Here is a 15,016-nt window from a genome sequence, read left to right on the forward strand (position 1 = left end):
GAAGCGGGAGGCCCCATTAGCTAAAGTGGTACCTCAGGTTAAGAACGGTTTCAGGTTAAGAACGGACCTTTGAAACGAATTAAGTTTGTAACCGGAGGTACCACTGTAGTTGCAACACACCCTCTAATTACCTGTTGGTGAAGGGCAAGGTAATAAATTTAATAAAGATGACAGTGATGATGATGATGATATTGATAATGAGATGAAGGCCAATGACGGTCAGAGGACAGTGCTCTTTTCTCAGTGCTGGAGACTGGAGTAGATGTGCTTGTATAACTGTAGTGATGGTGACCAACTTGGGATGGTCTTTAAAAGAGTGTTAGTGTTATCCTCCATCAATGCATCTGTCAGTGACTAGCAGCCATGATGACCGCTGTAAGAACAGGATACTGGACCAGATGGGTTCTCTTCGGCGTGATCCTACAAGCCCAAGTTTGGAAATGGCCGCCCAGGTTACAAGTGCTAAGAGTGAGCCTGCAAATTAGCTCATGTGTGGCACATGAATTATAGAAAAGTGCAGTGACTAGACAATTTACTTTTTAATGGAGTCTGCTACAGCAATAAAGTTCCTGCAGATGGACATTTTGTAATATAGTCAGACGAATTGTATTGCCGTTTATTAAAGCAGATTCTTCCGCAGGCTAGGGACAAGTTCAACACATTGATATTCTTCAAATTTTAATTAATAAGTGATGCTCACATTTATAATTTATCCACCTTTGTATATTGCAGAATAGGCCATGTGGAACCCATGAAGTTTCCCCTGTAAATAGGAAATTTATAAATAGCATTTGATAATTACAGACTTATGGCTGAAATGTACAGGCTGTGGCACTTTTCTGTAATTATGGATGTGTGGTAATTATCAACAGAATCATTTAATTAAATGACTGCCTTTTTTTGTTAGGTTCTAAATGGAGAATGTAAAATGTATCAATTTGGCCCTTGCCCTACAAAATCCACTAAGCCCAAGGGGCTACTTGAAGCCTTGGATATGAACGTTTTGAAAGACTACGTATGTGCTACATATTTTATTTTCAGTGATGGGGAAACTGTGGTCTTCCAGCTGTTTTTGGACTACAGTTCCCATCATCCCTGACCACTGGTCCTGATAGCTAGGGATGATGGGAGTTATAGTCCAAAAACAGCTAGAGACCCAAATTTGGGAAACACTGGTATACACAATACTTTTCTAGATGGACCAGTGCTCTCACTCTAGTTGGCCACTGTAAGAACAGGGGGCTGGATGATGTTACTATGTTTGGCTCCACCCCCTGTGTGTTGTGGTCTCTTATGTTTACAACCACATGCATACAGCGTTAAGATCTGTACATGCTTGCATATAACTTGTACATGCTCCAGATGTTCATGCTATGCATGGTGGATGTCATGGAGCAAACCAAGTCATCATGCATGGCAAGCTGGTGTATGCAGTGTTGAGAATGGGACTAGTCAGAGCAGCAGTAAGCAGGTGCTAGGGTTGCCATATGTCCTCTTTTTCCAGGACACGTCCTCTTTTTCTTAGGTATGTGAAATGAGAGTTGTCATAGAGATCCATAGTTAAAAGTAGAAGTTGGCAAATGTGTCCTCTTTTCTGCTCTTCAAAATATGGCAACCCTAATTATCCAACGTGTTCTGCCCCCACAGGGTTCAGTTATTAGCAAATCTGAGTATTAGGTAGAAGGAATAACAGTGCTTCCCCTTTCAGAAAAGATAGTGCCTTTCCCCCTTTTTAGACCTCAAGTCAGGTTGGGAAATGTAGGCATAGCAAGATTCTAGTTTTTATTGACTCTTCCCATAGCGGGAAGAAACCTCCCTTCCTCCTTTGTTTCAGTGATCTTGCATACCAGGAAGATGGGCGAATTCACTCATTCTTACATAACTACACAAAGAACTTCATAAAAAGCTTCTAACCACTTTCATTCAGAGCCAAAGAACAGCCTATTGGAATGTGAGTAAATATTTCTACATGTGCCTTGTGATCTTCAATAAATCTGTGTATGAGAACTTTGTGGAGTTTTGTTCAATGCTATCCAGAAGTCTCAAAGGGACGCAGGTGGCGCTGTGGTGTAAACCTCTGAGCCTCGGGCTTGCCAATTGGAAGGTCGGCGGTTTGAATCCCCGCGACAGGGTGAGCTTCCATTGTTCAGTCCCTGCTCCTGCCAACCTAACAGTTCGAAAGCACATCAAAGCGCAAGTAGATAAATAGGCGGGAAGGTAAACCTTCTGGCGGGAAGGTAAACGGTGTTTCCGTGTGCTGCTCTGGTTCGCCAGAAGCGGCTGGCCACATGACCCAGAAAAACTGTCTGCAGACAAACGTCAGCTCCCTCGGCCAATAAAGCCAGATGAGCGCCGCAACCCCAGGGTTGTTCGCGACTGGACTTAACTGTCAGGGGTCCTTTTATCCAGAAGTTTCAGGACAGAATATGACATACGAGTCCCAGTTGCCCAGTGAAGGTGGCTAAAATTTATGAGAGATCTGTAACTGCACTTGAAATTGGTTAAACATTTACTTATATTTCTAACACAAGATATGAAATATACACGCATAAATGAAAAACTGGAGGGAACGGACATCAGACTAATAAAAAAAGAGAGACTCTAATAGGACAGAAAAGCCCTGCAGTGTTTGGGGGTAAAAAAATAATTGTAAAGGCTTGCCTAGCAGGATGAAGTATACATGATTAAACTGAACATGCTGCAAGCCACAAAATAATTAATTCATAAAAGGGAAGCCACAGTGTAAGAAGATTATATTAACAAGCTTACAAACACAATCCCTAATAAACAATGATATTAAATCCCACACAACAGTTAGAAGTTTTTGCAACCAACTGTTGACAAACTTTAGATACCATCAAATTTTTAGAGATTTTAGATAACTTTAGTTAGTAGTTAGTAAATGTGATCGGGACACCCACCCACCCACCCAAATAAAAATCCTCACTTCTGGAAGAAAGGCTTAAGATGCAGCTTAGAAGTTAATTGTGCTCCAAGCTGATATATATATAGGCCCTCTGAGAATCCAAAATAAACAGTCTATCCCATCAGCACAGCTTCCCTGCATTAATACTGTTGAAAAGTACTAGGCAATTGGATGTTTGGGGGAAGGCTAGTGCGTCAATGTAGGAGCATAAGAAGCTGACATAAGCGTCAGACCATTGCCCCATCTAGCACATTCCTATCTAGGAACACCAGGGGCTGAATCTGTGACCTTCCCACTGAAGCTACATCCCTTCTCCAAAGCTCCAAGCAGCCAGTGTGGTGTAGAGGTTAAGAGCAGTAGACTCGTAATCTGGTGAACCGGGTTCGCATCCCTGCTCCTCCACATGCAGCTGCTGGGTGACCTTGGGCTAGTCACACGTCTCTGAAGTCTCTCAGCCTCACTTACCTCACAGAGTGTTTGTTGTGGGGAAGGAAGGGAAAGGAGATGGTTCTCTGCTTTGAAACTCCTTAGGGTAGTGATAAAGCAGGCTATCAAGTCCAAACTCCAACTCCTCCTCCTCCTCCTCCTCTTCTTCTTCTATAAATGCTGCATCTTGTGGTTAGTTGGGGGTACCAGTTTCATGCTGTCTTGTTAAATTATGTCCTTTTAACCCACCCTTCCTCCAAGGAGCTGAGAGCGACATGCGTATTCTCATGAGAAAACCTCTAAGATAGGCTAAGGAGGGAGTTGCTGCCCCAACGTCACCCAGTAAGCTTTTATGGTTGAGTGTGGACCTGGGTGTCCAACGCTATAATTGCTACACTACACTGGCACTCACTAAATTTCTACTTTCTGCATATTAACTAAGAAGTAAGATGGGAGATGCTATCTCAGTGGCTGCTGTACGTATTTGAAAAGACTCATTTACAGAGAGTTATAAACATCTACTTTTGAGCAATTTATGGAAAAACTTAATGTATTAGATTTCATTTGAAAAACTGCCTATGATACCAAAATTAAATTGTCTTTTATGGCATATACTGACACTCTTTTCTGTCTCTTCTTACTTCCCCATATCACAAACCTGTTATCCCTCTTGGCAAATTTCTCCCTGTTTGTGCATCCTATTCATCCTCATCCAAACTACATGGCTTCAATCTACTCCTTATTTATTATATAGAAAGTAGAACAGGGTCTTCCCTTCATTTTCTTTCTTTATTAATTTCTTACTTTTAGTATCGCACCCTTCCTTCATTAGGAGTCTTTTTCTTTTTTTTCATTTGCAGTTGTTGTGCTACACTCTCTAAATACAGCGGGCGACTTCTAGGGAAATTCATCTGAGGGATACAATCTGCTGTTTTTGTTTCTGTTTTGCTTTCTCACTGCATCTTGAAAAGGAAAAAGTAATCATTTTATAAATTTATAGTTGTAGGAAAACATATACTGTATTTTAAATGCTGGAAACAGTTTCATAAGCTGAATTTCATGAGTCCTCCATGATCTGGCTCAATTTTTAAATGGCAGAGTGATTTAAATGATTTTTATCCTATCTTTCTCTTATGGACCTCAGGGTAGCACACATGCCAGATCCCCACCCCCCACCCAGCAATTCTTTAAAAAAATGTAGTGGTCCTGACCCCTGGAGGGGGGCAGTGGGATTACCTAGGGGCACAATGAGGCAATGGGGTGGCAGGGGGTGGCACTGAAGTTGTAAATGACTATCAGACTTTGAAAAGCTGGTCTCACTGGATCAAGTTTTGTTGATGAAATCCTTCTAATTGGATGTTGAATAAATGTGCAAATACTTTTTTATTGCTTTGAATTTATTCTTTTTTTCCCTTTGGTGGATCCTGCAAATTGCTATTTTGAATAATGATTTTTATAGGCAGCACTGGGAATGAGTTTATGGAATCAAGGGAGCAGTGCCCCCCAAACGTTTGGGAACCATTGCTCTAACCACTTGTACTGTACTGGGTCAAATATATGAATTAACCGCTGTTAATGCTCTTCCGCCTGGTCAGCAGCATGAGTGGTAAAATGGTAAATAATCTAATAAAGCAATTGGGGACAAATCTCATGCCACATTTTGCTTCTCCATTAGCAGTGCTGTTGTCAAGTCAAATATGCCATCACCCAATTGAAAGTTTCCCCTATAAGGAAGGACGTATTAATGATTGTGTTGTTATCAGTGCTTTGCAAAGCTTTGTCTCACAAGCTGCCTTGAAATGCAACTAGATTACATCTATTGGCTACATCCCTGTCAGCTCTTATTGTCATCTTGTCACGGGCAGTAATCTGATGGGTTAAGGGATGACCTGTTTCTTTATAAGCTCTTGTTATCGTCCCATTAGTCCATATACTTGGCCAATAGGATGTGTTGCAGGGTGAGAATGCTGTGCGTCAGTTAGTTGTGCATAAACATGTGCCCGGTATCCCATCAAGGCTGCAGTCCTGTACACATGTCCTTGGAGGGTAAGCTTCATTTAATTCAGACTAAGGAGGCTGCACATCACTCACTCAGAGTCATGGGGCAGGGTATGGTTCTGCATTTGCATCTCCATCTTAGGAAACCCCCCATATCCATAAGAAAGTAATGGGGATGGGCCTACGGATCTCTGATCTGTGGAGTGAAACACCAAAGGGCTCAACGCACATTCAAACAACACAGAACACTGCTATGTTTCACCAGTTTCTGGAAACTCGATAACACAGCTGTTTAAGAAGCATCAAGAAGCAAGTGATTCCAAACATCACAGACATTGCCTTGACTTGCACTCTCTCAATTGCCCATCTTCATGGGGGACCCCTGAGATTGGCAGAAGTACACAAAACCTTTACTGGGATGGAAAGCTATGAAATGGCCTAACAAGGACTTAGTGGTCTCAGTGTCCAGAGAATACTGACTAAGGCCCCATCTGCAATGTACATTTAAAACAGTGGTCATTATTTATTAATTAAATTTGTATACCATCTTATACCCGCAAATGTTTGGTTCTCAAATATTTTTCTCTGCCCCACGCTTTCAGAATAAAATTTGCTCGGGTCACACCAAACTTTTTATTGATAAGAAATACATTGGAAAACACAACTAGGATTGTCCTTGGTATCACGTGATGTTTATGCTTTCATTTTGAAAAGCTATCTATCCATCTCCTACTACACACACACACACACACACACACACACACACTAGGTAAAAGGTAAAGGTAAAGGACCCCTGGACAGTTAAGTCTAGTCAAAGGTGACTCATCCTGCTTTCAGGCCAAGGGAGCCGGCGTTTGTCCACAGACAGCTTTCCGGGTCATGTGGCCAGCATGACTAAACCACTTATGGGACAACGGATCACCATGATGGAAGCCAGAGCACATGGAAACACTGTTTACCTTTCCACTGGAGTGGTATCTATTTATCTACTTGCACTGGCGTGCTTTCGAACTGCTAGGTTGGCAGGATCTGGGACAGAGCAATGGGAGCTCACTCCATCGTGGGGTTGATACTATTTTGTGACAACATCGCAGGGTGATAGTATTTTGATACCACACTACACTGAAATATTTAAATGTTTCTTTGATTGTCCTTGAATCTTCCTGCCACACTTACCATCCTCTCCTGGTACAGGAGTGTGGTGCACCACATCCTTTGAGAACCACAAATTTCAATCAATATGCTACCACTTTAAGCAGTCACAGGTCTCTCCCCCCCCCCCCCCGAAAATCATGGGAACTACTTTCCGTTGGCCATTTTCATTTATTCAAAGAAACTAGTGCCGGCTTTTCTAAAGACCTGAACACACATGTTTTCTGAAAAACTTTCTGGGGTTGGAAAATTACTCTCAAATCCCAGTTGGTGGCCATTGGGAGTAAAGGGTCTGAGTGAATTGGTGTTTCTGTCTCCCACATCAGCCCTGCAGGTACATAAGTAGAGAATGTCTCTGGAGGAAGAAAGGTAAGCGCAGTGTAATTGAGGCCACACGTTGGGGGTAAGAGTAGAATAATGACCAACACACAAAGGATAATTTCTGGGGAAGGAAACATTTAGAATGGGAGTTGTGTGTGCATGTGGAGGGTTAGGTTATGTAAGTAAGTATTAACAATATATGTAATGCACTGACCTTAATCTAGTGTGAATACTGGACAGCTTGCTTTGGTGTTGTTCTGCATCTGTAGTGGGTGGGTGAGACAGGCAAATTCTGGATGTAAAAATGGTGGGTGTCTACTTCTACTCCTTGCTGTGCAAGGATAATCTCTGCAAGGAGGTGCACATTTAATTTATAGATGGAGGGAAGCAGGAGAGCTCTGTATTTTCTTCCCACAGAAAGTAAGAGAAACTGTGACGATAAATCACAGAGAACTGGAGAGGCCAAGATGAAAATGTCACTGCCCAAACACAGAGTAATGAAAGATACAGCTGGAATTTTGTTCGTGTTTTTTTTTTTTTTTAAAAAAAGAACGGCTGCTTCATCTGCTAGAACTAACAAGACATTTTACCTGGCATGACATCAAAATGGTTGTGCCAATGTCATATTCGCTAAAGCGTTTCCCAAACCGAGGAAACTTCTTTCTTTAAGCCGAAATCTTTCAGTCAAATGTAACTTAATCGGAGAGTATTCTTAACAAACAAAAAGCAATTTGCTTGGAGATTCTGCATTTCTAAATGTCTTCCGATAGCCATCTTTTCTTACAGGGAGAGGCCACTAAATCCTTGAATATATTTGTGTTGTGAGAGCAATTAACGTATGGGAGCAGAGCTGAGCCAGAATCTCTCAGTAGTCTGAGAAAATTTCCATGAAAAAGAAGGCCACTTAGCACAGCAGTGTTACATGAGCAAACAGCTCCCAGGGCAGGTGCACACCCTGGAGGGGTGGGGTACTGTTATGTACTGAGTTGAATAGGATCCAAAATGCAGCAGTCTGATTGGTCCTAGAACAATAGGACTCAGAATGCAGCAGTCTGATTGGTCCTAGAACAATGCAGCAGTATGATTGGTCCGCAGGAGCCACCCAATCCAACTCCAGGTGGAAGTGAATCCACAACCTGATTGGCCTACAGTAGAATCCCGGAATTAGCCAATCACGTGCAGCCCACTGTGTAAATAATGTATATAAAGCAGATATTTTGGGGGAACTTTCATTCCTCCTCACCACTGTGAGCTGAATAAAGAGCATGAAATCCACTCTCGACTGAGTATATTTCAGGTACATTGGGTGAAGGAGCTGGCTGCTGGCCAACCCCACTGGAGCGACCCCAAGAGAGGAGCTCCGGGCCACGCTGTGCTGGGGGCACCTGCTTCATGCCCCTTCAAAAATCTGCACTCGGGGCCATGGCCCCCCAGACACTGCCCACACCATGCCCCTGATTTAGAAGAATCTTCTCTAAATATTCTACACCATTTTCTCCCCATGATGTCCCAGGATGACACTTGATCTGGGCTATTTATGGAGGATGCAGAATGATGGCCAGTTCGTCTGTGCATAACTCAAACTCAAACAAAGGATTGTGAAGTAGGGTTTGAACAGGGATCAAGCATTGTAGCAGCATAGTTTAATATTTCTGTTTTAAAGTTTTGCTTAATGTTTTTAGTGGTTTCCTTACTGTATCGTGCCGACTTTTTGCTCGTGGTTTTAGGATTGCAAATGGTGTGAACCTCTTAGAAGTTCTGTTGTTATTATAAGTTATTAAAATGAAATAAACGGAATGGAATGAGCTTAGTGGTAGCACGCAGAAGGCCCCTTGTTCCACCCTTGGTGACTCCAGGAAGAGCTAGGAGAGACTTCAGCCTAAAATCCTGGAGAGCTGCTGGCAGTCAGTGTAGACAATACTGAGGTAGATGGACCAGTGGCCTGACTCAGATTACCATGTTCCTATGTGCTATTGTTACAAATTGCAGTGGCAACGAAACCCCCACCATCTTTAAAGGAAAAAAAGAAAGTAGCTGTGCTATGGCCACTACTAATGGCAAGCCCTGTTCCTGGGAAGCTATTGAAGAATATCTCCTCCTGCTGGATAAATTTTCTGAAATGGTTCTCAATCCCAAATTTATCTGCCCACAAACAGCACAGAGAATTGTGAGAGGAAACAACTGTGATTGAATGAATTTAATGCTTCCTTTAAAGTTTTTTTCGAGCTTTGAGTCTGAGCGTGCACATGTAAAATAGTTGAATCGCAAAGCTCCAGCCGCACAACTGACACACACAAAAACCCTCAGTTTTTTTTTAGTTCAGTTAGATGCTGAGAAATTGCACTACGGCCTGGCTTAAAGGTCGCATGTATCTTTGCAAGAGAGATGGGTTGGGAGAAAAGCAAAAGAAAACGGGGCTGCCTCTGGTGACACACCCTCCACCACCACCATTATAGCGCTGGCCTTACTTAAAAACATTTTTGTAGTGATTGCTATGGTTTCCTAAATCAATAAGTATTGGTGAAGCATTTTTGAATACATGCTGTATAAATGTTATGTTTTATTATTATGTCAGGTTGTTTGAGTGAGGTCCGCCCTGTGGGGGTTTAGATATTTAACACATATACAGTATTTATTGATTTATAACATTTGAAAACCGTTTTACTCAAAAATGCTCTCCCAAGTTGTGTAGAAGTGCAATTTATACATAAATGAGGAATGAAATACAAAAAGGAATATGCATAAAAATAGTATTAAAACTAAGTTATAATCTAAAACGGGACACGGGTGGCGCTGTGGGTTAAACCACAGAGCCTAGGACTTGCCGATCAGAAGGTCGGTGGTTCGAATCCCTGCAACAGGGTGAACTCCCATTGCTCGGTCCCTGCTCCTGCCAACCTAGCAGTTCGAAAACACCTCAAAGTGCAAGTAGATAAATAGGTACTGCTCCAGTGGGAAGGTAAATGGCGTTTCCGTGCACTGCTCTGGTTTGCCAGAAGCGGCTTAGTCATGCTGGCCACATGACCCGGAAGCTGTACGCCGGCTCCCTCGGCCAGTAAAGCGAGATGAGCACCGCAACCCCAGAGTCAGCCACGACTGGACCTAATGGTCAGGGGTCCCTTTACCCTTTACCTTATAATCTAAAACAAATATAACTGGTTATGTGTCTGGATAGGTTTGCTGAAACAGAAAAGCTATCAATGGGCATCTAAAAAAGTATAGCAAAGGTGCCATCCTAATGTCAACAGGCATGCAGTTCCAGTGGTCAGGTGTTGCACACTAAAGGAATAACTCCTTGGAAATGTGGAATGAACATTGGGTGGCGCTTGTAGAAATCCAAGCTCCACAGATTGAAGTGATTGAACAGGCATGTATGGCTAGGCTAACACTAGAAACCTTTTTTTTACGTTCATGGGTGTTAATTTTTTTGGCATCCATCGGATACAATGTTTGGCAGTCACTCACTGTTTACCTTATTATCTTCAACCTCATTAGTCCACATTACCATTTTATTCTCCTTAACCTTATGCTCCATCAGTTTATATGGCTGGAAACGTTTTGCATGTTTTTGTAGAAATGCCTGGTGGGCAGTGTGACCTTACTCCTCAAGGTCATGTAAACCATGTTTACTGGAAAATATTTATTCAAGGTGGTAGGTAATGCCAGCTTATCTGCTTAACCTGAAATTTTCATGTTTTTCTCTCCCAACCAGGCCACCAAGAACAAGACAGGTTTAACCGCAGATTCCTCATAAATGTGAAGCAAAACACCTGGCATTATGTTTAGCACTAAAAGGTGAGTACCTGTCATTTCTCACCTTCCTCTGTCTTTTTTAATCCATCCAGACAATATACAACGAATGCATTTGTTCAGGAGAGCTTGATGTGGAGCATATGAACATGTATACAAGGAGTGCATTGCAATTGTTGTTGTTTGCCTTTAATTTGGGGGGCACCCACTTGCTTAGTCGCCAAAAAGGAACTGCGCTGCTTAAGAGTTAAGGTCAAACACTCAAAAAAACTCTTGACAGTTTTTTAAGTGATCAGCTGCAGCCCTTGAGAAATCAAAGCCCTTCTTTCTTTTTCTGCTCTTCCTCCTCTCTGCTGGTTCTCTCCTTTCCCCTAGGGGGAAAGTTAATATGTAACAGGCAGGTGATCAGGTGGGAGAGCCCCTCTGTAGTAACATATGTACACCTAGCACCACTGGCAGAGCGTATGCGCCTGCTGCCTGGGGCGGGCACACTGCTCACTGCAGCCCAGCAGAGCGGTGGCAGTTCTCTGCCACTGACTCTTCAATCCTTCCACAGGTCAGACCTGACCTGGGAGCAGAATTGCAGTGTGCGATTGCCTGGGACTCAGAGCCAGAGGAGTCTCAGTCCGCACCAGATCCTCTGCCTCAGGTGGCATCTGAACTGAGTCTGGAGCCTGATTCTGAAGAGCCCCAGTCTGCACAGGTTCCCCTGCAACAAGCACAAGCTGGGCCGAGTCAGGGGCCTGAGCTTGCCCTGGCTCCAGATGCAGGGATTACCTCGTTGCCTTCAGCTGGGCAATCACGTACAGCTGCTTCACTACCAGTTTGGTTAGGAGAGGCTGAGGCGGCCTCTGGGTCTAGTAACCCACCGACATCTCCCGAGCTGCAGAGACTCAGGTCTGAGAGAAGGAGAGACCTGAGTACTCGCAGGAGGAGTACTCGCCTTTGGGTGAGTCAGGGAGGTGAGTCACCGGAGGATCAGGACCGGCCGTTACCCCATCAGAGATAAAAGGCTGCCAGACGTCACCCCAGGTTGTGGGAGCAACATTGCTGCTTGCTTGAACCTGCCTGAGACCTTGTGCCTGACCTAGCCTGGTTACCTGCCTTGGCCCTGTTGGACTGACTCCTCGCAGAATCCTTGGATTCGGGACTAGACCTGGACCGCGTGGCTTGGGTTAACCCCCGGGCCCAGCACACAGTGGAACTGCGGTTTGGTGCCAGGAAGCTGCCTTGACAGCTCCTGCATGTGTTCCGCCCAGCTGAGGAGAGAGGCTCTGCTGCCAACTCTCCTCCACTCTGATTGTGGCACTTGACCATGGAGCCCATGGTCCCTGGCAGGAAATAATATTCAGAGCCCAAGGCCTCTCCTCAATGTGTGCCACTTTCTTCCAAGTCTCATAAGGACTTGCCCTTGTTGTTGGCAGCCAGTGCCATCCCTTGGACAGGTTGTAAGAAGGCAGGCAGGTGGGAGGTGACCTGAGGACAGACTTAAGGTTGCCCTAGTAGACCATCTTTCACATGGATGGAAAATGCCATTTTAAGTAGAGCAAAATTAAATTGCTCTATAAAGAGAATTAAAAGTTTGGGTTTGCTCTCACAGGAAATCTGAAAGTGTTCTAATATCATAGTGGCATTTACAATGTGAACGGACTCTGCGTATCTCATTGCAATCCCATTTCCAAGCGTAAAACTTGTTCCCTACTGGCCGGGTTGGCGGGCAAAACACTGTGGTATGAAGCGTAGTACCTGCCGACCACAGGTTTGCATTTAGTGAATCATCTCTGCCTGCTGAGACCCGAGAAACTTTGAGAATAACTTTGTCATACTTTGAGGTCATAATCAAGGAAAATAGCTGGTTATATATAACAAATACATGCAAACAAGCCGTAACAAAAAATAGGTGATGCGCCTATTTTTTGAGATTTGTTTCTTTGTTAAACTCATAGCTTTAGGACAGGTTTAAATGGCCCATGTTCAGAATACATATCTTGACTTAATAAGCTAATATACGTATAAGCCTTATGACCATTCTGTCCGTGCACCAACACCTCTTTCCTCCTTTCTCAGTGATTAACCCAGGAAGTTCACAGGCCCACAGGAGGGCTTGTGGGAGTGGTTGGGATACCAAAGAAGGATGTCAAAAAACACCAGAGTGATCAGTTCTGGTGCTTTTTTAAAGAAAAGTGTAGACTTACAGCAAATCAGCCTGCCAGTTCTCCTAGCCTTTGTGGGATGGGCATTGCAGCAAGGAGATGGCTTGTCCATGTTCAAGCAAACGGGCTTACATTCTTTATACACAACACAGCATATGTCACTTTTTCTAGGACTTCCCATCACTTCACCTGCCCAGATAAGGGCATAGGTGGCGAATACCCAAGTCTTACAGATAGCTCTCCTTTCTGGGCTCGCACCCCAGCGCGCCAAGCCCACAGATAAGGATAACATCAAAGCAAGCCAATTACCTTATCTCAAAGCTAATAGAGTGACCGGATGGTCAGGGTATAAATGATAATTTTATTATTATTAATTATTATTAAAGAAAGTGAATCTGAACATATATGTGCCAATTGCTACAACAAATACCAGTTAATTGTGGGGTTGGCTTGACTATCAAGATGGCATTAGCAGAGCTTCTGGAACAGTCCACCTTTGGTTCAACACATCTTCAATGGACCATAGTTTCCCCTGTGAAGAAACAATGCATACCAGAATAAGAACAAGTCAGGGACTTAAACCAGCTTCAAACCCTGCTTTTATATCCTAGATTTCTCCACACTGGAAACCATAGCTTCCTGCTCTTGGATGTGACTTTACTACATTTAATTGAAACTAAAATAAAGAAACTGGAGATCAAGATTTTCAGCAGTCTGATTTGGGGTGCAATTCCTATAAACTGAGGATTGCATGCTTAAATTTGTCTCATTGAGATGAATGAGACCGAATCGTGCTTTATTTGTGGTCCTCTGTCAAACTCTGGCTGCCTTGTGCTCTGCATGATTTTTTTTTTTATCCTAGTCCCACCTTTTGCTTCCAGTTCATGTTTCCCTCCCTTGATTGGAATTTCCCACCTCTTGAAAGGCAATTAACACGATAAGAATAGCAGGTAACTATTTTCTCGTGTTTTGTTGCAGCATTGTCCTCCTTCCTGTCCGTTATTATATGTTTAGGATGCTTTCCATGTTGGGTTGTTTCTAATTTCTTTTGCTGTGCACAAGTGGCAAATTCCATGCACGATGGAGCAAACTTGCTTTCTGCTGCTTCGGAGGGTCGGATGCGAACCAGTGGATTCAAATTACAAGAAGGGAGATTCTGGTGAAACATCAGGAGTAGCTTTCTGACAGTAAGAACTGCACATCAGTGGAGTGGACTATCTCAGAAGGTGGTAAACTCTCCTTCACTTAAGGTTTTGGATGGTCATCTGTCAGGGATTATTTGGCTGAGATTTCTTTAGCTTGAATAGGAAGCTATTGCCATCACCTTCACAATTTCTCTAAAAAGATTTGAAGAAGTGGAAAGGGGTATTTAGGAATGAAAAGCAGCTGAATTCAAAAGTGACCTAGAAATGAAGGCTTGTTGACAACTAATTTTATTTAGAGTAGACCCAATGAAATTAATAGACCTAAGTTAGTCATGGCTATTAATTGGATGCCTATATTTAACGCAGGTCTAGATTACTTATTTATGATATACTATAACTGGCTCAATTATTTCTCTCTCAAAATTTTGCATCTTCTGTTTCTTTCTGTGTTTTTTTGTTATATATTGCTGAAATCTATTTTTGGAATGAACTGGCGGTGCAATAGCTGATTAAAGCAGAATGTTTTTTCATTTTATTCCCGTATCTTGTGCATGGAACTTAGTGGTATTTTCTTACTTTTTTGGCACACAAATTGAATGATATTATAATATGTGAGCAACAGGGCTTGCGCTTCACTTGGTCTATTCTGGGTGGCAAGTATATGTGATGATTGCAACAGACAGGCTGTTTTGGGTTTTTTTGTAAATGTTAATTCACACATTTATCTATAGAATGGCTTCTTGTCTAGGATGGTCTCTTGCAGATCATCGACACGCTGTGTTCTTTTGCAAGTGCAAGCATCAACTGTTTAAACATTGGTTTTTATTTAAAGATTGTCCGACAGTGACAAGAGGGAGGCTAGTTCTGCTGTTCAGTGCAGATGTCATGAATACCTTTGTGCTTTTGGGCTCAGGCACAGGATGGCAGACTCTGGACAGAGATGAGAAGGGATGGAAGTGTGGGGCTGGAACAGATGGAGCACAACTGGCTCCAAGGTTGGTGCAGGTGTTCCAGCTGCTGCCCCCTCTTCTGTGTGGATGAGGGCCCTGCCAGAGTCTTGGGGAGGCTGCTATGCACAACCTGGGGTGGCTAAACGGAATTGAGAGAGGGAGACAGGCCCAGCACTCTCTCCCAGGACAAGGTAA

The 15,016-nt window shown here is 43.2% G+C and overlaps 1 protein-coding gene across 1 annotated transcript in view; it reads left to right on the plus strand.

Annotated features, from left to right (window-relative positions):
• Positions 1-15,016, plus strand: part of OXR1 (oxidation resistance 1) — a 207,585-nt gene that overhangs the window by 38,806 nt on the left and 153,763 nt on the right. Inside the window, exon 2 of the mRNA XM_083622051.1 lies at positions 10,536-10,618. Within this exon, the coding sequence (XP_083478177.1) occupies positions 10,602-10,618 (17 nt within the window). The 5' untranslated portion in view covers positions 10,536-10,601. The remainder of the gene's footprint in view (positions 1-10,535; positions 10,619-15,016) is intronic.

Source organism: Podarcis filfolensis (assembly GCF_964270895.1).
Source record: "Podarcis filfolensis genome assembly, chromosome: 7".
Taxonomy (NCBI): Eukaryota; Metazoa; Chordata; class Lepidosauria; order Squamata; family Lacertidae; genus Podarcis; species Podarcis filfolensis.